At 43.1% G+C, this 24,941-nt stretch overlaps 1 protein-coding gene across 4 annotated transcripts in view; it reads right to left on the bottom strand.

The window, feature by feature from the left end:
• Positions 1–8,050: 8,050 nt before the first annotated feature.
• MYL10 (myosin light chain 10) overlaps positions 8,051–24,941 on the bottom strand; it is an 89,212-nt gene continuing 72,321 nt past the window's right edge. For 3 of the 4 annotated variants that reach the window (XM_027664427.1, XM_027664425.1, XM_027664428.1), the window contains 6 exons: positions 22,028–22,114; positions 19,284–19,359; positions 17,799–17,903; positions 14,322–14,400; positions 9,349–9,397; positions 8,325–8,569 (listed from right to left, as the gene is read on the bottom strand). In XM_027664427.1, coding sequence (XP_027520228.1) covers positions 8,471–8,569; positions 9,349–9,397; positions 14,322–14,400; positions 17,799–17,903; positions 19,284–19,359; positions 22,028–22,063 — 444 coding nt within the window. In that variant the 5' untranslated portion in view covers positions 22,064–22,114 and the 3' untranslated portion in view covers positions 8,325–8,470. Of the gene's footprint in view, positions 8,570–9,348; positions 9,398–14,321; positions 14,401–17,798; positions 17,904–19,283; positions 19,360–22,027; positions 22,115–24,941 lie in introns of all 4 variants that reach the window. The other variant, XM_027664424.1, reaches the window with a different exon arrangement.

Here is a 24,941-nt window from a genome sequence, read left to right as displayed (position 1 = left end):
AACATCTGCTCCTGCCTGTGCCAGACGCAGCTGAAGCTCTGCTTCACCCTCAGCTGCCTCTCCAGGAGCTGTTCCCAAACCTGGATCTGCACCTTTCTGCCCGAGGAGAGCCAACAGGGCTGTGCTGGGATCCCCAGGGATGCTGACTGGCACTTCCTCAGAGACCCCTGTGCTGCCACACAGCAATGGGGATTATGTTTAACCCAAAGCTCGAGAGATATGTCTTGGTACTTGCAAGGAGCACCGAGTTAGACCAGAAGAGTTTTGACTGACTGGATGCATTCAAGTTACCCAAATTCATTGGTGAATTTAGCCACCAACTAACACAGAGGTCATTAGAGGAGGGGTGTCCTCCTCGGGAACCAGCTCAGACCTAGCACATCATTTCAGGGGTCTGAAGTGTCCTCTGATCTGTCCCACGCTAGATTTACTATACAGAAAGCACCAAAAATCCTATTCCTCACTTCAGCCCTTCACGAGATGCCACCAATACCCACAGCAGTTAAACCGGCCCTGGCCTTTTATTTTCCTCCCAGTTCTAACATGGAAAATCAATAATAGTGGAGCTTTGAGGCACTCTGCTCTATTTTTCTCACTGTTTTTACCTTGCCATTTAAGCATAACTAGAGGGACCCATCTGAGGGGGGAAAACAAAAAAAGGGGGAAAAAAAAAAAAGGCTTTTTTCCCCCCTCAGCCAGGTACACGGCCAGGCAGCCTGGAAAGGCCCTGCCATGAGGGCACAGTGCCCAGCACCTCAGTCCCTGAGGCTTCACCCATTCCAGCATGCACCAAACACAGGAGATCTTTAACAGTAAAAGCAGGTGGTTGTTTTTTCAGGGGCTGAAGGGTGTTCTAATGAGCTTTGTAGTGGCTGGAAAAAGGTGATAAGCTTTCTGTGTTATACGAAAAGCCAGGGGGTTGCTTCGTATAATGAGCCGCAGCTGACTAAACAGGGCACCGAGAGTCACTCCCGGCCGGGGTAAGACAGAACAACAAACCCTCCCCAACCTTCCCCACAGAACCAGCTCCCCAGGCACAAACCCAGGGTTGTTCCGAGGCCTCAAACACCCTCATTAACATGTTAAAAACCCACCGGCTAACCTTGGCATGCCGAGGGCTCACCTCCACCTGGGCTGTGCAGGGGCAGGGACAGGAGAGCCGGGGCTGTGCGCGGACTGAGCCCAGAATGTTCTCCCCATCCCTCCTCTGACGGCGATTCCTGTGGGCAGAGGAGCCCTTCAGCATGAATTGTCCTCACCTGTGGGGCTGGAGGAGCACCCGGAGCTGCCCCAGCCCCACACAGGTGTGGGACACTCCAGCCGGACTCCGAGGGGGTTTCTCCACTGTTACAGAAGCACTGGAGCTAAAAAAGAGCTTGCAAACACGTTGCATTAAATACTTGCCCGTAGTTTCTAGCAGCAGCTCAAAGGCACCGCGGCATTTAACAAATGAGGATTTCAATGTAGCAAACCTGAAAACATTTCACGGGGACTCGCGAACCTGCAGTTTGATGTAAAAAGTGCAAGTGAAAAGCTGACATTCACCACAGGGAGGGGGGGTCCTGACCGGAGCCCTCACCTGGTGGCTGTAGCTTGGTGTGGGAAGGCAAAACTCTGTGGCTTTTGGTGACCAGGGACAGCCACCATGTCCCACCAGCCTGGCCATGGCTGAGGTGCCCATCTGAGCAGCCAGGCTGGGGCAGTCCCAGGGCTTTGCCCAGGCTGGGACAGTCTCAGGGCTTTGCCCAGGCTGGCATGCACGTGTTTCACCCAGGGAACAAAACTGAACTTTTCCACCTTTCCCAGGCAAACCAGCACAGCAGCACGTGGTGTGTCAGCATTACCTGTTTGTACAAACCTGGCTGAACTGTAACACCAATTTAAAAAGAAATCACTGATATTTCCTTAAGGCTTTTCGCAATTCCAGACAAAACACTTGTACTGCTTCAGCACTGGATTCACACCAGTATTATTTTTCCAGGCATTAAATTCTGTCACAGCCTTTACACTCCCAGCCCAGTTGGGGAGGGCAACAATCCTCGCTGCAACTGGCTAATTCCTGTTCTACAAATAACTTTCTGGCTGCTATTTAAACTGCATCCTTTTTCCAGTGATAACTGAAGGGCACTGGCTTACCAGGAAATTCATGGAGATTTATCTCTTTCTGGCCCGTTAGAGGAAGCTCCCCCTCCATCTCACCCCACTCTCTCTGGTAATGAACTTTCTATTCATCACAGCTGTGGTGGTACCCACAGCTTCCAAAGCTTAAAGGCACAGGGCTGTTGGGTCTCCAGTCCCTTTTACATTAATTCTCTCACCCCCATGAAAGGGCAGCTTCTGTCTTTTAATCATTATATATAAAAAAAAAAATTCCTCCCTGGCCCAGCATCTAAGCTCTGTGTTCCTGCTGAAGCAGCTGACCAAACACTGAGCTTGCTCGTATATTTTGAAAAAAAAAAAAATTTATGTTCCTCAGGTCAACAGGCACATCAAGCCATCATTTAACCTGAAAGGGACAGTAACAAATGGCAGCATTTCCCCAGATAAGGACTCAAGGAGGTATTGCCATGCTCGACCTTAAATACCTGAGTTAGCATTCCTGCTGTCTAATCAGTGGAGTTGGACAGATATTTGCAGAGGCTGAATCAGAGGAGAGATGGGCTTAAGTGCCACAAAATGCCAATTCAAGCACCTCTCTCCCCTCAGTCACTGAAGGGAAGTCCTGCAGAGATAACCCTCCTTGAATATATACTAGATCTAAGTGAACAAATTCAAGTCCATACACGGGAATCCTCCACGTTACATAACTCTAACAAAAATTCCCAGATTTGTATGTCAGAAAACTCTTATTTCAAATACCATGCCCACATCTGCTTCAAGGATCCACATGCTGGCTCCTTCCAATGGTTTCCAAAGTCTCGAGTTTGGAAAAGGCAGCATCAAGGTGCCAAACATTCCTTCACAAGCTGTGAATCCACGTCCTGCTTTCAGCCAGGTCAGCAGAGCTGTGGGACTTGGAGTCTTTTCTGGTGCAAGCCATGGGCTTCCCTTTAGGAATCCAAGTGGATTTGCTCTTGCACAGAAACCAGCTTTGTTGGTTTTCCCTATTCCTAGTGGGAAATCCATTCTCCTTAGATTATCATAGGATGACTTAGATGTGGCTGTCTTGGCTCACACACAACATTTTGCCGGTGACCATCTGACTTTAAACTGAGTGAGACTCTCTGTTCTGTTGCCTACAGGCAGGTTAAAGACCAGTGCTCTGGAGTGCAGTTAAAAACATGTCCAACATGAATTATCACTGATAAAATCAGGAGACATTTCAAGGATGACAAGGGAGAAGGAAAAGGAGGAGGATGAGACCGTCCTAGGGTGAGATATTGTTCAATATTAACAATTTGGAGGACAAAACAGAGAACACACAAAATTTGTGGATGATGGACAGTAAGCTGAGGCAACTTGTGTGGAGTTGGGAGGACAGGGATAGAATTTCAAACAACCTTAAAATTGAAGGGAAGATATAAAGTCAACGAGAAGGAATTAAAGATCAGTTACATGTTAGAAGAAAGACACCAGTAAAATTCAGAGAGTAATTGGTCAGGCTGTAGTTCCTCAGGAAAGGATCCGAGGTTCAAAGGGCAGCACAGATTGATCACATGTCAACCCACTGAAAGGCCAGTGTCACCAGGGCTGTGCTAACAGCTCTGATGTGTGTAACATCACAGCACCACAGGGGTTTTGAAGTGGGAAGGCACCACAGGAGACAGTCGAGACCAAACCTCCTGCTCAGAGCAGCATCAGCACAGTGAGTTTCCCAGGACCGTATCCAGCTGGGTGTGGGATATCTCCAGCAATGGAGACTCCACAACTTATTTGGCCACCCTGTTCTGATATTTGATCACCATCACAGTCAAAAAGGTTTAAATGGACCTTCCTGTATTTCAATCCTGTCAATGGACACCACTGGGAAGAGCATGGATTTGTTGTCCTCAGTCCATCACCTGGGTGGTTAATGAAAATGTTACATAGTTTTGGCAGTGTTTTCAAACAGAAAACAGGCACTCCAGACCATCTACACCTTGTTAACATCAGTGAAAATTCAAGGTATGTCCTTAGATAACCTGTGCTGGCACATTACCAAAGTAGCAGAGGCAGAGGGAATCAGATCTGAGGAAGTTTCTGGGATAGGCAGAAGTTACAGGGGGATCAGAAGCGAGCAGTTATTAAGGAAGAGAGGTTTGGAATAAACTTTTACCCACATTGCCTAGAAATATACATTCAGTGCTGCTGCACCACAGGGGGGATTGGTTTGTTTGGTTGTTTTACAGACAACCAACCTCTGAAATAATTATTCCATTCTTGCTGGTGCTGGCATTTTGTGTCCAAGTTGGCATACCATGTTTCAAAACACAACATGCACAAATTTAAGGTAATCCTAAAGAGAGCAAGAAGAATTAGCAGAGGAGAAAAGGTCACTGAGAGGAAAAGCTGGAAAAAGAATGCTGAAAAAAGAAAACAAACCCGGCTTCCACTGTGCTCACATCATTACAAAGAGGATGCAAAGGATGAAATTGGCTTAATTTGCAGACAGAAAGATTTAGGTTGGATGGGAGGGGGGAAAAAGCATAAATCTAAGGCTAGCTTTGGACTTGAGGCTACCTAGAAAGTTTAGACAGGTCAGACAAACATTTCTGACAACAATCCTGCCTCTAAGCAGAACAGCAAGCTGGGGGAACTCATGAGAACCTTTCCCTGCCTTTTATGACAGTGTATTTCAAAGGCTGCTCTGCCCTTTCACGGGGTTTCAGGAAGGTTTACAGGATTAAATGTTTAAGAGTTAATAAAACACATTATCAGTTCTACACTGTTTCTTTGGTTTTTTTCCCATCCAAACAGGAATTGTTTGTGAAAGGGCTGACACTGAAGAGCAACTGTCAGAGTTCATGCGAGTTCAGTCCCCATCTGATCATTTTAATGATGCTTGGTGAGAATCTGTTTTGTGGAATTAATCTCAGCTCTTTGTTCCCTTCCCTTACTTGAATCTGCACCCAAACCCCATGAGCACAGCCCTATGTCCCCAAATGAAAATGGAGATTGAAATGAAATTGGGATTGATGCAGGTTTGTTCTAAGAATCTTTAATATTTTCATTATATTTATATGAACATGTTAAGATGTTCCCCCCTTATAGAATGGGAGTGTTACAGCTCCAGACTCTCTTGCATGATGGTTCAAGGTGCAGAAATCCAAAGGAGCACAAGCCTGGTGGTGTAGCCCAACCCAAAGATCTCTCCAAGCAATCTGTAACAGGCACCTCAGCTGCACTGCCCTGGAAGTGCCAAAATTCTGGATTTTGAACAAAGACAAAAATGCAGCAACAGGGAAGGAGCAGAAGTACAAAAAGCCTGAAGGCAGGTAGAGTCAGATGGAACCTGGGGCTTTGTGTAGCCCAGGAACCACTTCAGAGTGCTGTGAGAGCTCTGGGTGGCTGAGAGCACTCTGGTGGTGCTTCAGTGTTTGGTGGCTGCTGGAGGGCATCACAGCTGCACCCTGCTTTGGTCCCCATCAGGAACTGGAGGGAATTTGGACTCAATTTCAAGCAGAGCCTCTGGTTGAGCTTCCTCCAAAAAAAGCTACCCCAGTTGGAAGTAGGGGCAATCAAGTGATTTGCTTCAGAACTGCAGTGCTCTAAAACAAACCACTCATTGTGGTAAAGTCTGACTTGACCTAATCTACACTGAGGTGGTCTTATTTTCCATCCTGCCCACAGCTCCATGGCCCTGCCCCATCTGCAGCTGTTAGGGAGCAGCTGCTCCCTAAGGAACAGGGAGCCTGCAGCAGGGCATGGAAATGTGGGCACCAGGACAGTGACTTCACCAATGTTCAAACAAGGCAAACCCAAAGGTGGTAATCAGCTCCAAGAGCCCAGAAAGGAAATTTAGAGAGCAATGAGGTTTCTTCTCAGTCAGCACCTGCTGGGTGTGCATGAGCTCTGGTGCTGGCCAGGGAGAGGGAGTGGGTGCAGCCAGGGGAGGGGGAGAGTGTGGAACTGCTCAGACCAGACTCCCACCAGCCTGAGATGTCACAGAGCTGCACTGGAAGAAGTCAAGTAACAGTTACAGGTGAAAAAGGACCCATCAAAAACTGTGCATGCTTCGATGGGAAAATGTGACCTCATCTTTCAAGAGCATTATCCTCAAAGTTTTTGCCTACCAGCTTGCACGAGGAAAAGTAAATCTCTCCAGATTAAAGGCCAGAGGTAAGCCTGTGTGCTGTCTCATCTAGTCTTCAGTCTCATTCTGAGATCTTTAAACAGTGTAAAAACCATAAGCACTGTCTGACATCTGATGCCTGAGCGACTACAACTCATATTAGTGGAACAGTCAGTACTCATTTGGCCAGGACTGTGGTTGTGTGGAGCTCATACAAGGTAGCATTGGACTTTGCACACGTGTCTGTACCACAGAGGAGCATTTTCCAGACCCACCTCTCAAGAAATTTCCACATGAAGTCTGTAAAAGAAACATCCATTTTGCAGCCCCCTCCCATCAGCAGCAGTTCTTTCCTGTCACTTGTTTGGGTCTGCATAAGAACCTAAAGCAGAAGCTCATAAATCATCTTTTCTACTGTGCTACTCAAAATCTTCTACGTCCATGACCTCCAGTTGCTGATCTACAACCCTGTCCCACCAGCAGTGGTCATGGACCTGTGAATAAAAACACTCTGGGGAGAAAAGAGGCATTATCCCTGTGTGAAACAGGGATAAGAACTGGGCTTGTGGAGGAAACCTCAGCTCCTGAGCCTTGGGGTAGAAGAAGAGGTCATGTGGACTCTTGCATGGCATGAAGTTTTCTGAGTCTGTAAAGCCCAGTCAAGCTGCACATCGTGTTGGGAGGGACAGATCTGTATGATTATTCATTTCTTCAAATGTTCCAGGCACATGTGGCAAGAAGTGCTAAAGCCCTCTCCACATCTCCAGCAAGATTCATGCAAGAAAAGGCTGAATTTTGCTTCTAGCTGTGTCCACTGATATTTTTAAGGGAGATAATTAAAGGAGATGCAACTGAGTATCAAGTTGTTACGTGAGAAAAACGTTGCTGGTGCAGGAACATGCACAGGGTCTCTGCACGCTGGGGTGAGATTTATTTTATGAACTTTCTGCCTGCTAAAAGCTTTCTCATTCCAGTTGTTCTGTATTACTGAAGTGCACTGAATGCAGGGGTTTGCTGGAACAACAGAAAATGCAGGTAGGGATGAAGGTCACATCCCTGAGCCATGCAGATATTAAGGCTTTTTCATGGAATTTCTGTCCCTCCTGGTGAGGGCAGAATTTGACACGTTGCCCTCAAGTTCTCCTGCTGCAAAGGCTGAGATGGAAACAGAAAATAAAAACCTGTTGCTTCCTCTCAGTGTCTGTGGTGCCAGCAGCACTGATGCACAAGGAAAGCATTTTCATTAGCTGTTAAAACAGCAGAAGCTTGTTTTCCTTTGGCTGCAACGTCCTCCTGACTCCCACGCAGGAAGTGTTCCTGCAATATTCCACACAAGGCAGAATATGTCCAATTCCTAGAAGTCTAAATACAAGAAACTGTAGCCCATTTTCGAAACTGGGCTGATCTTGGATTATTGAAGTGAGAGGTAGTTTGCTTTCCTGTGTCACCCTGGGCCATGATTCCCAAATCCCTCTCTTTGGCCCTAGACTTGATGACCTTGGGTTAAACTCGTGCTTTCAGTGTGTGCCTCACCTGTAACACAAGGAGAATGGCCAAGGGGTGACAGACCAGGGGTTATTATTATTTCATGGGCAACCTCTCACACACAATAGAGGAGCCTCTGAAGGGGGAAATTCATTATTCCTGGTTTCTAAGTGCACCCAGGTAAATTTTCCTATGAGGAAAATAGGCAATAATCCACTATTTCTGTTCTCTTTCACGAAAGCAAATGAGTGAAGTGGTTTGTAACACTGACCACATCACTGAGATGGAGAGGGCATATTGCATATTCACAAGAGCTTAAGATTGTTTTATTTACACTTTCATTGCTAGGGGCTGTGAAATGGAACATAATTCTATTTACCAGATATTCTTCCTGGTGCAATAAGTTAGAGGATTTCTCAGTTAATACGTGGAACTTATGTATAAAAGACAAGAGGTTAAGCAACACTGCAGTGCCCAATGGACCATCTGGTGAACATTAGGTTTGTCAATAAATCAAAAAAGCACCAGTTCATCAACAAAATTCCATTTCAAACCACTGACAGGATGGGGAAAAAACCCTCACAAAATCGGTATTTTGATATTTTATATAAACAGGAGCATTAAATAACTTTAATCTAATGTCAATTGTTTTATTGGTTCTCTTCTGATGACCACATGGCTTCACATACTGGATGTTCAGCCCTTTGTCTTGCACACAAAGGTATTATGAAATAACTTGGTGCAGCACCACAGGAGAAGCTCATCTCTCTGCTCTTAGTCTTTCTCCTCACCATGAGTGATAACATAACAGAGGTTCTTATAGTCAAGGTTACCAGAGACATCTGGAGGGAAAGCAGCAAACATCTGGTTGATCTGCCAAGCAAACAGGAGATAAGTGTTACAAAGGTAGGACTGTGGGACAGCAACATGTGCAGCTTTTCATTTTCAACCCAGGTCAGCTCCCTGCTGCCCTGATCCATTAACCACTGTGGAAGATTTTTCTTTTCCTTAGCTTCAGTAAAATTGAAATAGGAATTAGAAGACAACTAGTTAATAAAGTCCTGCTCAAATCTCAACAAGACCCCTGTTGAAAAGAGCTCTCCCAGAAATGCAGGTAAGCCCTGGTCAAAACCAGTCCAGTTTGCTGTTCTGACTGGAACAGGCTGTCCAGTCTGTTCTTGCCACAAACCAACTCCACTGAATCTCCTCTTCTGAAAATAAAGTCCTTCTGAACTCCTCCCAGCCAGCAGAATCCATGTTCAATCTCACACAGACCGCAAAGTCAGTACCTCATTTCAGAAGTCATTTCAGATTTCAAACAAAATAACTCACAGAAATGGAAACCAGATCACAGTCCCCACCCAAACTCACTTGAGCTGCAGTAAATCCCTTGCCCAGCTCACCAAAGGAACGAACAGCACGAGATAGGCCACACTTAACTTGGATGGGAGTCCAAGGAATCTCTTTGACTTTGATTTAGCTATGGAGCTCTTCAGAAGAGAGGCTTTGAATTGTTACTAATTGCTAGAGCTGGCATCAACCTTCTCTCAGTCTGGATTTCAGCTGAATTCATGCATTTAAAGAGGGGCAAAGACTTAGTGCTGAACAGGAGCTGGAGAGAGATTTCTGTTTTGAATAAAGCAGTTCCTTACCTCTTCTTGACTGAACCGGTCTGCCTGTGTCATCAGCATTTCTTTGATGCTGTTCAAATAAAATGAAATAACCTGATTAAAGGGTGATAATGGCACATGACAATTCAGATGGCAAGATCCTTCCTGAAGTTGCATGAAAGGAAATCTGTGTGACCGCATAAATTAGAGCTGTTAATCCTTACATGATATTGTAAGAGATTTTCTGTGGGCACCCATCAGTGTCAATGCCTCGCTCTGCCAACTTATTTCGCTTTTGTGACATTTTATGGAGGTTTAAAATTGTTTAAGGTTATTACTCTAATTGAAATACAGCAATTCTGTATGCTTATCTTAACCTAAAGTGGTAGGTTTTCTCACTTGCTGTTTAAAGTTCGGATCACTTAACAAAACCAAAAGAGAGAATATTTTCTGTAAAATCCGAGGATGAAAGGAACAGAGCATGAAATGAGAAAGAGGACTTGAAAGAGAACTCCAGCAGCTATTCCAAATCATCATCTGTGAATCCCTTTATTTGCATGCAGTCATTCCCAGAGGAGGCTGTGGAACTGCATGAGACCTGTTGTATTCTGTGGTGCAGTGTCTCGAGCTGGAGTTACAGCACTGGAACAAGGAGCTTATCCCACACACAATCTGCATCCCGTGCAATTACATCAAAGAGAATAGTTTGGGGGCTGACTCTCAGCTGATTTACCTTCTGTTTTAAATCCATTGTGGGAAGGCAATGGAGCATCTAATTTTTTTTTACCTAAGTTTATAGGTGAACAGAAAAGCCTGGAAGATGATTTCTGATTCTAGTCTAACCCCCTTAGATAACATGTCTTTATATCCTACCCAAGTTCCTCGTGTGCTGAGGGCAGCACATGCACCATGTGCTGCAACATCCACCACTATGAACTTGGTTACATCACACAAAACATCCCTTTCACTTGCACCAAGAATTTCCCTTTCCTGAAAAAGAATTCCCTTTTTAATCTCACAGTTTGCATTCACGCTGCAGAGGCAGAGTTGTCTCCTTTTGTTACTACCAAAGGTATTTATACATCATCAGAAGTTTTTCTAGATCAGTAAAGCAAACTCGAAAGCTGTGATAACAGCTGAGCAGTCTGTTGTACAAAAACAAAAGCTGAAGCAAATATAGAAATCTGGTTTGGTTTGTAGATTGGAAAAAAAAAAAAGGCTTCTTTTTTTGAAGGTTTTGTTGTGGGAGAGTGAGAGCAATAGCTCTTCTGAAAGCAGCCCTTTCTGCTTTTTAAAGGGAGTATTTATTCCTCCTTCTTAAAGGGAATATTTAAAACTAACTATTTGTAATAGAAATCATGCCTGAGCAGGAACACTTCCAGATGAGCAAAATTCACCTACTGTGGATGCAGATGTTCAGGTAACACAGTAAATCTCCCCTTTCTGCTCCCATACACTGTGCATCTCACGTGGGAAAAGTCACCCAGATAAAAGTGTGGTTTGGATGGCAAAGCTACAACAGCATTTCCTCAGAGCTCTGACTCATATTTTTTTCCTTCTTGTTGATAGGAAGTGCTCATTTGGAAGCTCAGAAAGGGAAAACTGAAAAAAAAAATTTCTGGGTAGTGAATAAGGATCTTACCCACAAGGACAAGTGTGAAAATATCTGTGCAAGTTTTGGGAAACACTCTGAAGTCACAGACAGAGCTTAAGCTGTTGTTTATATTTTTCCTGCATTACTTCACCATTCTCTTTACTTAGCAAAGTTTCTTCATCTCTTTGTCTCAAATTGTTTTTTGTGTTTTATTCCCTCAGCTGTTCAGGGTGTGACTGCATTTTTGAAGTCAAATTCTCAACTGATCAGTGGGTGCAAGAGTAGAGACCTCGCTCTCCTCAGCAAAATTGATTATTGGATACCTGTGCATTAATAACAGCATTAATAAATGTAAATGGGAACTGTGATCCAGGAAGGAGCTTGGGGAATAGAAGGAAGCACTCACAGCAATTTTGTCAGAAGTCACAAATAAGCTTCATCACAAACAGGACTGAATTAAAAAGAGATCTGGGCACTGTGTGTCTTCCATTCACATGCTTAAAGTATTTTGGGGAAAAGATCAAATATCTAATTATAATCTTCTGATGCACAGCCCAGTAGGCTCTGGCACACTCATCAGGAGGAAGGACTGAGTAAAGGATCTATGCACATTTTCCATTATTTATTTTATAGGGAAACAAACACTCACAATTTCCAGAGCCAGAAATTATGGACTTTTTTCTTTGCGTATCTTGCTTTCTTTATAAAGGCTATTTGCTTCTCAAAAATACCCCAAAATCAAACCAAACCCAAAGTCTTCTGGGCAAAAAAGAATATCCATGTGCTTTGGGGCAGGAGTCTAAATGCTATCTCTTGTCCTGGCTGACATCAGCTCCTTCCACAGTTACAAACACCGTGTTGCATTCTGATATTTTCAGAACCTTTTTTAAAATTATCTGTAAAATCTCCAGGACATTTTGGTTTTCCACTGGAATTGCCCTTTCTACTGGGGTGTCTTGGAGAAAAACAGGTGAGTTGAAAGGAGCAGAGCTCCACAGCTACGATGAGAGACGTCACTGACTCAGCCACAGGAACCTCCAAAGGTCCTCTTTCATCTCCCTGGGTCCATCTTCCTGGTCCAAGAGGGAACAGTTTTGTTGGCATCTGCACTGGGCAGAGTTGGTGTTGGCCTGACTCACTTTGTCCCACGAATGGCATTTGGGACTGAATCATCCAACCTTTCCAAGCACTGTGCCAGTTCACACCAGCTGAGAATGCGACCGAAAGCATTTTCTCTTTTTGACATCATGCTCTAGGAAGGGTTTTATGTGGGGGAGAATGATGCAGACAAACAAAGTCCGTCAGTGAATTTGGAAGTACGTTATAAACTCCTGGAGCTTCTGGAAAGGTTAGAAGGCTCCATCCCAGCTACCATCAGATGGACTAAGTGAGTCATTTCCAGACTAGAGGTGAAAACACGCAGAGGGAAGAGACATAAAAATCCCCAGAAGGATGTTAACTCCATGAACATAAAAAGAAGTTCTGATTAAAAGGTCAACATGGCTGGGTTTGGAGAGAAACACTCCAGGATTTTTTTAATATGGAGAAATATTATTTATTAACATTAACAGTCATATTGAAATGGCTGCGTGAGCCAACAGAAAAATTATTTCAAAACCTTCAAATGTCTAAATTTTGGAAGCATATGAATAGAAGTTAAACCTCAAAGACATTCACGGAATTGATTTAATGGTTTGTTCTGTAATGATCAACATTACCCTCGGGTCTAATAAGTAAACATTATGCTCTGTTGTGGTGATGAACTAAAACAATTGTCTAATGTTAGCAGTGCAGTGGGGGTGGGGACAAGGTTGACCTTTTCCATCAAGGAAAAATAAAAGTATTTCTCTCTCATCTTCATTTGGGAGTGGGATGCTGCATTCCTGATTTGCCCCAAACTCCAACTGGCTTCCAGCATCCAAGGAATGTAGAGCTGGACAGAGGGTGGCAAGCTGCAGATTTTGTATGCAGGATATTGTTACAGATAGTGGTGGGAAATATAACATTTCATGGGGTTTGTAGTATCAGAAGTTCGTATTTCACAGCTGTGATTTCACTGCCCTGTGATCTGCCCTAGCTGGCAACAGGCTACATTTATTCTGATTGTTTGATATGATATGATCCTCTGACTGTTCTTCCCAAGCTGCTTGGATAATGTTAACCCCAAAACCATCAGGATAACTGTTAGCCCTCTGTTCCTTCTGATTGTTTGCTACATCCACTTGTGTTTTAATTAATTTGGAAGTTTTTAGTGAAAAGACTGTGTCCTTGCTTTCATTTTGCACGTTGCACACCATAGCATGGCTCTCACACCCACTGGGGGAGTGTCACAGAGCAGCACATTGGGAAAGGAAAGAAATACTGCATGGGAATATTATATTTTCAACTGACTTCCAGGAGACATCAATAATTGCAGATAATATTGTGGAAACCTCCATGGGATTCTACTCAGAGGTTATCACAACATTTGCAGAATTAATTGAGGCAAATACAGTTTTGTAACTCATGGTTCCCTAATAAATTTCCTATACATATCATGCTTTATAAGATCTCCCTGAAATGGCTGCTGCAAAAAAGTGTAGACCCCAAATTCACCACGAAATTTAAGCATATGCATAAATCTAGGTAGATAAAGCATTTCTCTGGAGCCATAGCTCAGACCTCCCCATGCACTGCCCTGATTTGATATCATTTGTATCATTTATCTCACTTACCTCAAGTCCTGTTCTGGCAGTGCAATGAGGGTTTACATTTGTGCAATTAGCACTTAAAGTCCTTTTACACTGCTTTGTTGGGGCAACAGGTTATGAATACAAATCAGGCCCTGCCTCCTTATTTTAAAAATAGCCACATTGACAATAATTGCCAGATTATTAATAGTATTATTAGGTTTGGCTCCCACCATACTAGTGGAATTTTACAGCAAGTTATCATCGAGAGGCAGAAGGCTCAGATGATAAACACATAAAAAGGAAAATGTCCTGCACTAAAACCATGTCACAGAGTTAATTAAATTGATCACTTTTTTAAGGGGGGAGTAGCTTCCCATTTGAGTCAAGCACTCTGAGAGTTAGGCACCAGACATTGGTTTTAATTTGACATATGGAGTTAATCTACAAAGAGTCATGTGTTGATTTATACCCAGACCTTCAAAAAAAGGCTATCTAATGGCCTACATGTGATTATATTTCCGTTGCCTCTTGCAGTGTCTGAAGACAATAACATCTCTTTTTGGTACACAAATACATTCATACAATAGTCCAGTCTTTTAACTCCGGCTTACAAAGCTAAATGTTCCTTTGCCTGACAGTTCCTCTGTCTCTTAAAACACCATGAAAAATACAGCTTTTAAGCAGTTCTTTAAAATGGTGCAATTATTAGGATTGTTGTTATTCTTTCAAAGGATCTGAAATAAACTTACTAGTCTGCCTTTATGCGGCCTTTTCCTTCTGGGTCGAAAATCTTAAAAGCATTCAGAATGGTTTCTTCTGGGTCCGTGCCTAAAATTAATGAAATGTAATTTAAGAGCCTGGATGTATTTCTCTAGCTGCTGAACACTTGCTAAGTAATTGCATTCACTTGAAAACAGTGCAAAATGGAGAATTCTGCAGTTGTGGGTTTGAAGACAAAGGTTCCTTAACTCGGCAGCATTTGTCATGTCAGATAAACAATAGAGGTGAATAGTTCAATGCTCAGAAGCTTAAAAATAATAACTCATATCTATTCTGTGTCTGCAGGAGAGAAAACTTCCAGGAACTGGTCTCCAATATCAGTACCCAGAGGATTAGTGGCTTTCAGAAATGAAAATATAACAAACTGTTTCCCTCACTGGCTTCCTTTAATCTTGTACAACACGTTCCTTGTAAAAACACTTTTTGATGTTACTTGTTCTTCACTATATAGAGAAGAGGTTATTTGCCTCACTAAAGGAAATGGAGCTCATCATAAAATCCAAATGCCAATGGAATGCAATGGAAACAGGATGATCAATGTAAAATGGTGATCTGCACTTACTTCCCCTTAAACATCTCCTCATTAAGTGTGACACATAGAAACAGGGTGGTTTGAAGCACCAGACTATGGCTCCGAAATTTTGCTTCTGCTCTTAGTTGGGCCACAGATTTTTGATATGACTTGAATATCCCTGTCCCTCTGTTCCCAGCAGTAAAATGATAGTAATGGCCTTCCTTTTCTTCCAGTCTCTGTTTGGACTGGAAAAAATTTGTGTCAGGGACTCGCTTTCACAGCGCCTTAATCTTGGCTGGGGCTTCTGACTGTGCTGTAATGCTGCAGATTCTCAGTACACTCACAGTCTCAACCCACTCCAAAGAATACACTGTATACTCTGTTTCTGACTATTCCACAATATTTCAAAATATTATGGTAGCATATACAACACAAATCTTTGCAGCTGTAGGAAACCAAAGTTACAAGCAGGCAAACTGACGCCGTGGACAAATGAAGCTACTTGGGAAACTGAAATACCGAAAGAGTGATTAAAAAAGGATATAACACAAAGAATTGCAGATTCAAAGTTCGTTTCGAAGTTTGGCAGAGATAGAACCCAGCCAAGGTTCCCTGCTCTAGTGGCTGCAAACACTCCTGATGCCTTCCTAGTAGTCTTTGTTCAGATTTCCCCAGGATTGGTGCTATCCTGGTGCATGGAACAGTAACAAACCTCGGGCCATCCGGCCTCCTCCTTGTCACACACTGGCCGTGTGTATTTTTTTGGCCAAGCTGTAGGCAGTGCATTCAAACTGCAATGAATCTGTGATCAATACAAAGAGCATTGGTGTTTAATGAGTGTTTTGATTGTCCCACGAAGAGAAACGTCCCCCAGCTCCGAGGAGAGCTCTGCATTTTAAGTGCTCACCACTGTGGGGGGGATTTTTTTTCCCCTCACTGTGTTTTACATTTTCTCCTCTGTCATATCCTTGGACTTTGGCTTTGAAGAGAAGCAATGCAGCAGGCATTCTTTATTGATTAGCTGGTAAATAAAGTGGTTTCTTTGATGTGCGGCATCTCTGTTTTCTGTACAAATTGTATTATTCTGACTCCCTGTAGAAGCAGCTCCATGTGGTTGGCATTAACATAAACCGAGTTTTGTTAGCTGTTCATCTGGCATCATAATCTCAACATACAAAGCTAAAGCTCATCCTGAAAATCCCAGCTTCCCCTTTATGACAGAAATCAATTATAGCACAACAAATTTTACTTAGAAAGCACCTTTCACCAAATTCTCTGAGTGGTACTTAGCTAATAAAGAGTGTTGCAAAATTGCCATATCCACTTCCTCTAGCCCTTTCTCCCTTTCTAATTGCACTACAAAGGCTCTTCATCCCAATTAGTTTTGATTGGGAATGTGCAGTCTTTTGGCTGTGCTTCCTTTGCATGACAAACCCAACCAGAAGGGCATGACAAGCACAGCTGTGATTTTCCCTTCACCAAATGGAAATTAAAAAACCCCTCCTCCCCTGCAAGTAGCCAACAGGAAACCTGCAGACAAGAGGGTTATGCTTTGCCATTCACCTTCCTGTGCTGGCTCTGCTTTTAGGCCACACAATTGGCAGGGCCAGAGGCTTTGCCAGCTTCAGCAACTGTGAGGGCCAAGAGGGAAAGGAAGAAGAGCTCATTTCCATGCTCTCTGTGAGCATCCCAAATGGAATGGGCAGCAGGGCACCCCACAACAAATAGTCACATATCCCAGAAGGAAAACTGTGGAGGAGGGCACTACCTTCTCTGCCAGATGACACCTGGAATGTAAAGGTGGAGGTACCACATTTATCAAGACAGAGTGATGTCTGGGTAATAAAATCCTCTCCTCTGTGTCCATCTGCAGCCTCCTCCATCCCCTCTCCAGCTTCTCTTTAGCAGGAGTGTGTTTCTTCAAGGACTAACTACATGAATTCTTTCTTTCAGACCTCTCTATTTTCTACTCCAAGCACAGAAAGCCCTTCACTGGAATTGTGTTCAGTAATGGAAAGCCAGAATCCGGGAACAATACAACAAATGCTTTTAAGGAGACAGTACAGGATTTTTCCATTTTTCTGTTCATTAGTTATTTTAACAAACTTCTGGAATGTGTTTGGCTAAGACCAGCCTTGCTTTGAAGGTCAAGGCTTTCACCTTTCTCTAATGCATGTTGGAAGATGATGGTTTCTCTTGGCTTCACCCCTCCCTTGCAGTTTCTAGCCATGAGCAGGAGAGAGCTGACTAAATTACCAGCTCACACAACAAATTTAGTACCCATGTTTTCTGAACCACCCCCAGTGATCCCTATATATTCTGCAGCAATGGGTAAAATTTCTCTCCCTTACCCTTGCAAATCCACTGAGATTTAATTATTTCATTAAGTGAAGTCTTCATCTAATGGCAAAATCACTATTGACTTCAAGTGACACCAAGGCTGGGCCACTGGGTTACAACTAATACAGAAAACAGGGAAGCCCACATTTCTCTTCATGCCCTGGAACTGCAAGGAGGATGCAGAGATCGTGTTTGCTTAGTGAGCCAAAGAAGTGTAAAAAGGGGCTTTTCTCTAGAAATACAGAAAATACTTTAAAAGCAGCTAACACTGTGAGGAACTGACTCCAGCCTAGGAAGCTGCTGATGGTGAGGAACTCCCCTCCCCATGCTCCAGGCTGCTGGGGTTTCATTGCTTTCTGGACCTCAGCTTAGCACTTTCATGTGAGCTTGTGTGAGCTGAATCACACCTTTGAACTGTCCTCTGCACTGGCCCTCAGCCTTTCATACTTGAGCTCTGCCTGCAAAGGTGGAGATCACTCCCTGCCTTTGAGCACTGCTCTGTGGGTACATGATTATAATTTGCAAGGTGCTGAGATATTTCAGTGCCGAGGAGCTTTGACAGATACCTTTCCAATCCCCCAGAGGTGCTTACCTTTCAGCTTTTCCCCAAACATAGTAAGGAAGACAGTGAAGTTAATAGGACCTGGCGCCTCCTTCACCATGTCTTCAAGCTCTTCATTCTTGACATTCAGACGACCTGCAGCAGAGATCATTTTTCATAATAAATCACAAATTGTGTTTCAAAAAACGATTCCCATTCATCTCCTCCCACTGGGGAGCTCAGGGCTCTGTGCAACTTTGCTAATAACGTGGCAGAACACAACTCCCAAACACCCCAGTGGCAAAGGAATCGGCAGAGCTGACTCTGAGATCAAAGGGTGACTGAAGCAGTAAGGGGGATAAATAACACAGACATAGCCAGCAGTGGACGAGGGAAGGGGCACTACCAAATAAACTCCTGTTTTGTTCTGTTTTGTTTTGTTTTACCTCAGGTGAAATATGGGCCCCACTGATGTTAATATAGCAGAGATCAAAGTGATGAAGTGAATCCAAGGTCTCAGTCTTTGCCCTCCTGTGCATTGAGACACCTCACTGAGTAGAGGGCAGATGATGAGTTGAGTAGTCCTATTCCCTCTCCATCCTTGTGCAGTCCACTGATGAGAATTTAGACCCTGGCAACCCGTCTCAAATTGAGAGGTAATTTGCTGTGACTGTACTTTATAGTTGTTGAAGGGCTTCACTGAACAGGAAAGACACCAGAACTTGGCCTTAAGAAATAAATATTTCAGGGTAACAGTAGCTACAGGCCAAAGTTTGCAAACCTCATTGTCACAATAAAGAGTTCAGGAGCTTCTGCTCCTTGCACTGACTCTGCTGGCGCCTGATTCCACCCTGGGGAGCACTAAAGATTCTTATCAAACTTGTTTTAATAAGATCCAGATGGCAAAATCCCAAATGCCTACATCACTGTTCAAGCCTCAGATGTTGCAACCAGGATACAACTCCAGGTTTGGGACCACGAGCATTTTAATTTTTCCTTTCCTTGGGAAGATTTGCTCTGATCTGCTTGATACTATCAGGACTGTGATGGGCATGGAATGGACAATACCCAATCCCATGACATGCACATTTCACCCCACATGAAGCACAGAACCTCACATGAAGTCCTCCTGCTTTTGTGTGGGCAGAGGGGCAGCCAGTCCGTGGCAGCAGAGCTAATCAGTGGATATTCCATGGCTCCCAGATGAAAAAGTGCAGCCTGGGAAGCCTGGATTCAGAGGCAAATCAGAAATGCCTGGCATGGACCCCTGCTTGGGTGGGCTTGTTCTGAAATAGTTGCAGGGGAGGGATCAGACCTCTTCCCAAGGAGACTGCTCAGGAGACTTTCCAGCTGGAGATCTGCAGTGAGACAGCAACTGCCATCAGGAGGAAGGTCAAACTGAACAGGTTCCCATTTGCCTCCTGTGTATCTCATCACTTATCCCACTGTAATTCTAATACAGACCTTCCCTAGGTGTTTGAAACTGCATTTTTGTTTTTGAGTATTGAACAATTAGTTTTAATTATTACAGTTTACCTAGTGCAGCAAACGTGTCTCTCAAGTCTGCTTTGTCAATAAAGCCATCCCTGTTCTGATCCATGATGGTGAAAGCCTGGGGGAAGAAAAAGGAACAGGTATTGCCACCAGCATTGCACAGGACAGTGCTGCAATCACACACACCAGGCCAGGGGGGTATGATATTCATCCTGTGAAAAGGAATATTTAACTTCCTCTGATTCCTCCACATCACACCACCTCATTGCACTCTCCTCACTTTCAACACATTACTCTATGTTGGCAAGGGGCTTAATTAAACCCACCCAAACTTCTTCTCACTAAATTACTGCTCAGTGCAGCGAGCAGCTGGGCTGGAGCCAATGCTGGCAGCTCCAGCCATTCAGGCCTTAACCCATAAACGTTTGAATTAGGGAGACTTTAGTCAGGGAGGATTTAGGCAGTGCTTGCTCTGTGTGTTTGTACCTTCCCCATGCCTCGTTCTTTGTGCAGTTATGTTCTGTAAAACATTTCATTTCTGTAGATATCTCTCTGCTATCAACCTGAAGACAATTCCTTCTGGTACTTAAAATGGCCCATCATACAGAGATAGCTGAATTTTCAGAAGTACAGAAAAATGCAGGTTCCATAGGATAATTTATTCAAAGTTTTTTTCCCCTTCCAATAAACTGTATCCTTGAGACAGTACTCCGACTGACCCTGATGTGCTGACCTTAGATACTCTTGTCAGGCAAAGTTTAACTTTTGATAGAAAAAGCCAGTTAATTTATTTTTATTTTCAGCCAACACAGACTTGATGTTCTCTGACCATTATTTACCAAGCCAGCTAACTGCCCATCTATCTGTTTACCTATTTGTGTGTCCCTCTATTTGCTGCCATCACACTTTTAATGTTTCATTGATTTGGAAAGATTTTAATGACCTGAAATTCCCCTGGTCATACCAGGCATGTCTCTGAAGCTGGTTATCTGTCTGACAGGCACATCAATATGAGAGTGTATCTTTGCAATGACCAGGAATTATTCCTACTTCAATTACGATGAAAGACAGTGCTCTCCTGAGAATACAGCAACAGTAACTTGCAGAGTTTTAAAATCTGCTGCTCTACAGGGTGCATTTCTCTCCCTGGTTGTATTATATCAACAGATCTTTACGTAGTTTCACCTCCAGTTTCTTACAAAGCCCCACTGCTCACATTCCCGTTTGCTCATGTAATTCCTTGCCATATCCATGTTCATAATCCTTCACTTACCTGCCAAACTACCCCCTTATAAAAAATTAACCCCAACACTTCAGGGATGCTTTCTTTTCTCTGGGGAAGGCTTGTTTTGAATGGTGATCCCCACAGTTTGGAAGCAAAACAGGAGAAAATATGAAGAGCAAAGCAAAACCCAGCAAGCTCACAGAAGACAGGAAGAGCATTAGATATTGTAATGGGTGAACTTTAAATAGCACAACAGCAGTGCTGAAACATTTGCTGGTGAGCTGCTTGAAATCTCTAGATAAAAATGTTCTGATCAAAACCAGCTTTTCAGAAATGCATGTCCCAAACATGCAGTTTTTAGACACAACATGGTCTTGAGTTTCATGCCATTATTCTGCCACCATCCTCCTAGAAATGTTCTCAGGATTATCTGATTTAGAGCAGATCAAATATGGCATTCTGTTTGCTGGTCCTTCTTCAAACAGTAATCCTTGGAGAAAGTCAAATGGAGGTTCATAGGATGTGGAGAAGAGGTGGGAGAAGAGTGTTAAACATGTTTCCATTAACTGTGGAGAAATGATTAGTGGTTCCAATCCATTTAGCTGGGTCATATTCCCAGTCCTTTGTATGGGTTTTAGTCTTGTCCACCACTGAGTTTTCCTGGTGGGAATCCTCATGGAAAGTAAAGTTGAAGGACACATGCACAAAATGAAACAGTAGATATTTATCACGTCAGAAATGGCTTTGGAGATGGGAGTTAGAAAAAATGGGGGAAAAGCCAATAATTTAAAATGACAACCCAATCCAGACAGTGATGGTCTCACAGACATTCTAGAATGTCCACTCAGAGAAAGAACATAAACTTATCAAGCAGATTTTCTGTCTTCAATATGCTCCAGCTTTTATGCCAGCCCATCAGATTTACCTTCTTACCTGTGCTCAAAGAATCTGCAGTGCATGGGATACCAAATTCCTTGGGAGCTAAAAGGTGCTTTGTTAATCTCAACATGTTGTTTTCATTTATTGGCATTTGTGGGAAAGTCAGCTGAGGGCTTTTTGGTATTTTCATTTCTAGTTTGTGGGCACTATTAGAAGGGCACAGAAGAATATTTTCTATTGCTGTTGTGGAACAGACCACGGATTAAAGCCCTGGTTCAATAAGGTATCTCCATTCAGGATAATACTTGAGCACGTAAGACTATTCTTATTTAAAATACCACTTTAACTGTGATGAAGTGTTTTCCTGAATCAGGTCTAAAGTGGATGAGATGGTAATTTTCCTTTATCTTGGAGCAGGGGCTTATTTTCAAATAAGTCTGGAGCTTGAAACAAGAGAGCGAGGGACAGAAGAAGGAAAGAAAGAAGGAAAGAAAGAATGAAAGAAAGAACAAATAAACACATAAGGAAAATGATACACCAGCCAAGACCACAGGGATGATTCAGAAAACAACTGTGTGTTCTATTAAAGCAGATGGAGAATTGAATAAGGATTACAAACAAAGCCTATGTTCTTCATTAGCAATAACAGGAGACTATAGAGAACAGCAGCACTGTGACCCACCTCTTTGAACTCCTGGATCTGGGTTTGTTCAAACATAGAGAACACATTGGAGCCACCTTCTATCTTCTTCTTTGCCTTTTTGGGAGCCTGTAATACGAATAAGAAGATCAAATATATATTCTTTTGTCTGTTAAGCACCCATGAAAACAAATTCCATCTTCAACAGAAAGTAAAATATATACAGTCAAGTAATACAAGAGGATTGTGCTTTGTTATAACAAGGTTTTTAATTCAATCTTACATATATACATAAATAGGATTGAAGATATGTGTGTGTGTATATATAATAAAAATTGCTCTTGCTGAGGATTTTTATCACTCCCTGCTGGAGTGATATCATTCCCTCCTGGAACCTGACAGCTCAGATAAACAAGGACACTGTCACTGTGCTGCCTTAAAAAGGTGAGAGACCCAAAGTGTGACTCAACATCATGACTGGTGCACTGCCTGTTCCCCCAAGGAACTGCCTGTTCCTGGGGCAGAGTCACCTCCACCTCATGGATTACAGACTATCTGATTCAGGACACTCCTCCCCTTCCACACTGGCTTTCCAGAGCTCAGTGCTTCAGGAGCAGTGATGTAATCTTATGGTGCCACTTGGAGATATAAGGTAGAATTCCCAACCTACTGTTCTCAAGAAATTCCAGCAGTTTAGGGAAGTGCCTACAGGTACTGCTTCTTCCCAGTTCCCATGCTGGGACCAGCAGCAGGAGGCAAAATAGGGCCCTGCATGAAGACTCAGTTCAGGAACTATAAAGGGAAATTATATCATTTCCTACTCACACAGAAATGTTTAGAAATCTGCTCTGTCTGGACCAACACTGACTGAACAGATTAATCCTTCCTGTGCAGGAACACCTTCTACACTTGAAACCTATATTCTTTTACCAACCTATGACTCTATACCACATTACCTTAGTAGACCATGTTATTTTAATATTCCAGATAGTCATCTTAAATAAAAGGGCAGGACTGCTTTTATCACCATTCCGTAGTCTGGAGGCTGAGACAGAGCAAGACTGGGGAAAGAGCTACAATGATATCTAAGAATCTAATGCTCCCTAAAAATCAGTCAGAACTAGACTTCATTAAATATCTTTGAATAAGGGCCCAACCACTTGACTAAGACAATACAGTTCTTGTTCTGCAGTAAAGAATAAAATCTGTGATTTCTAAGGATTACAGAAATGTTTTAACCACAGCATTATCCTTACTTGGGGCAGGATAATGAGCTGCACTGCCTTTTGAGTTCCCTTCCAGACAGATTACTTTTTTCTTTATCATTTTTACTTTTAAACTTCATTATCATAGTCCCACCTGGTTCTCGTGTCACAGAAAATTAGTCTTACTTAGTTTGGGCTATTCTGCATGAAACAGAAGGCAACTTCTACTGTCTCCTTTCATCAAAATAAAAAAGCCTGTGAAAGTTCAGATTCAATACTGATTTCAAATATCCTGAGGAGCAGAGCAGCTCAAGGAAATATTCCCACTTGACTCTGTTTGAAGCATACATTGTCTGATCAATTTAATTTGCCAGGCAGATTTCTGCACTCAGCCACCCTGGTTTAGATCCCAGGATATGGATGGGGGGAAATTAGGGCAGTGGTAGGCACTCTTCCACATACCCACACTCCAGACCTGTCAAGCTCCAATTAGCTAATGCAGAGCACTAAAATCTGGAAATAGGAATGGAAATCAAATGAAAAATATATTTGCGAGAAGGATAAAAACAAGGATAGAATGCCACCACAGGCATGGAAAAAAGAAGTTAATAAGTGGAATGTTTAATGAATGTAGAAATATTGATTTTGGAATAAACAGATTCCCTCCTCCTCCTACACATGAAATAAGTGTTATTTTTGAGCAGTCATAGGCAATCTTCCACATAACGTGAGGTGCCTGGTGGAGGTTTTCAACACTTCCAGATCGAATGGAAATATTAGGAACAATCCTCCGTATTTACATGCATTTGTTCCCTGAGGTAAAGGGGAAGCAGATGTTCCCAGTGGAATGGATTTCAGGCCTCCCCGCTCTCCGAGGGGGCGGCTGAGCTGCTTCTTCTCTTGGGTTGTTGGTCTTGATGGAGACAAAACATGCTTTGCCCTTCTCACAGGCTGCTCTACTGTGGCCAAAGGCAGCATCCATGTTCAGCAGGATAAATATTCCCCAGAGCAGCAAACCATCTGTGTCTCTTTAATCTGTCACCACAGCGCAGGGCAGTGGGGTCCCGCTCCTGGAAGTGCCAAACACTGGCAATTCCTCCATTAGTCCTCAGTTTAATGGGTTCTCTGTGCTGTAAGGCTTTAAGCAAGGATTGTAGGTGTAAGGAAGGATCAGATAAACCCAAAAGCTGTGGTTCAATATCTATTAGAAACACACTGTCAAGTCAAAAACCACCCAAAAGTTTCTTTACTTTAGTGAAGTCTTTTTCAAAGGAAAAAACTGGTTATACAGGGAACAATTACTGAAGTACCATAGAATCATAGTATGGCTTGGGCTGGGAGAGATCATCTAGTTCCAGCCTAGAAGAAATTCTAGAAGAAATTCATCCCAGCATATTTGTTCATTGTTACTCTCTGGTTTATCATCTCCAGGGATGATAGAGGAGATCAGTGCCCATGTTGCTCAATCTATCTCTAGTTTTTCTGAAGCTCTGGGTGTGGATCTTATTTATGACCTGTTCACTTGTGGAATGGGGCTGAGACCACCAATATATTTCACAACAGCTGCTGGGTGGGAATGGCCTCCTACCAGCAGTGTCAAACTAAGCCTTTTAGCACAAAATATATAGAGCATCTGGGACTACCAGGTCCCAGTATTGTAGTTTATCTGCCCTGAAAGGCCAAGAAATTCATAATCACAGAAAGAAACTGCACCCTGATTTTGCACAAGTGGTGGGTAGGCAGGTGCTATG

This window comes from Corapipo altera, unplaced genomic scaffold (assembly GCF_003945725.1).
Source record: "Corapipo altera isolate COAL_440 unplaced genomic scaffold, ASM394572v1 181b, whole genome shotgun sequence".
Lineage (NCBI taxonomy): Eukaryota > Metazoa > Chordata > Aves > Passeriformes > Pipridae > Corapipo > Corapipo altera.
This window is presented reverse-complemented; position numbering and strand designations above follow the sequence as displayed.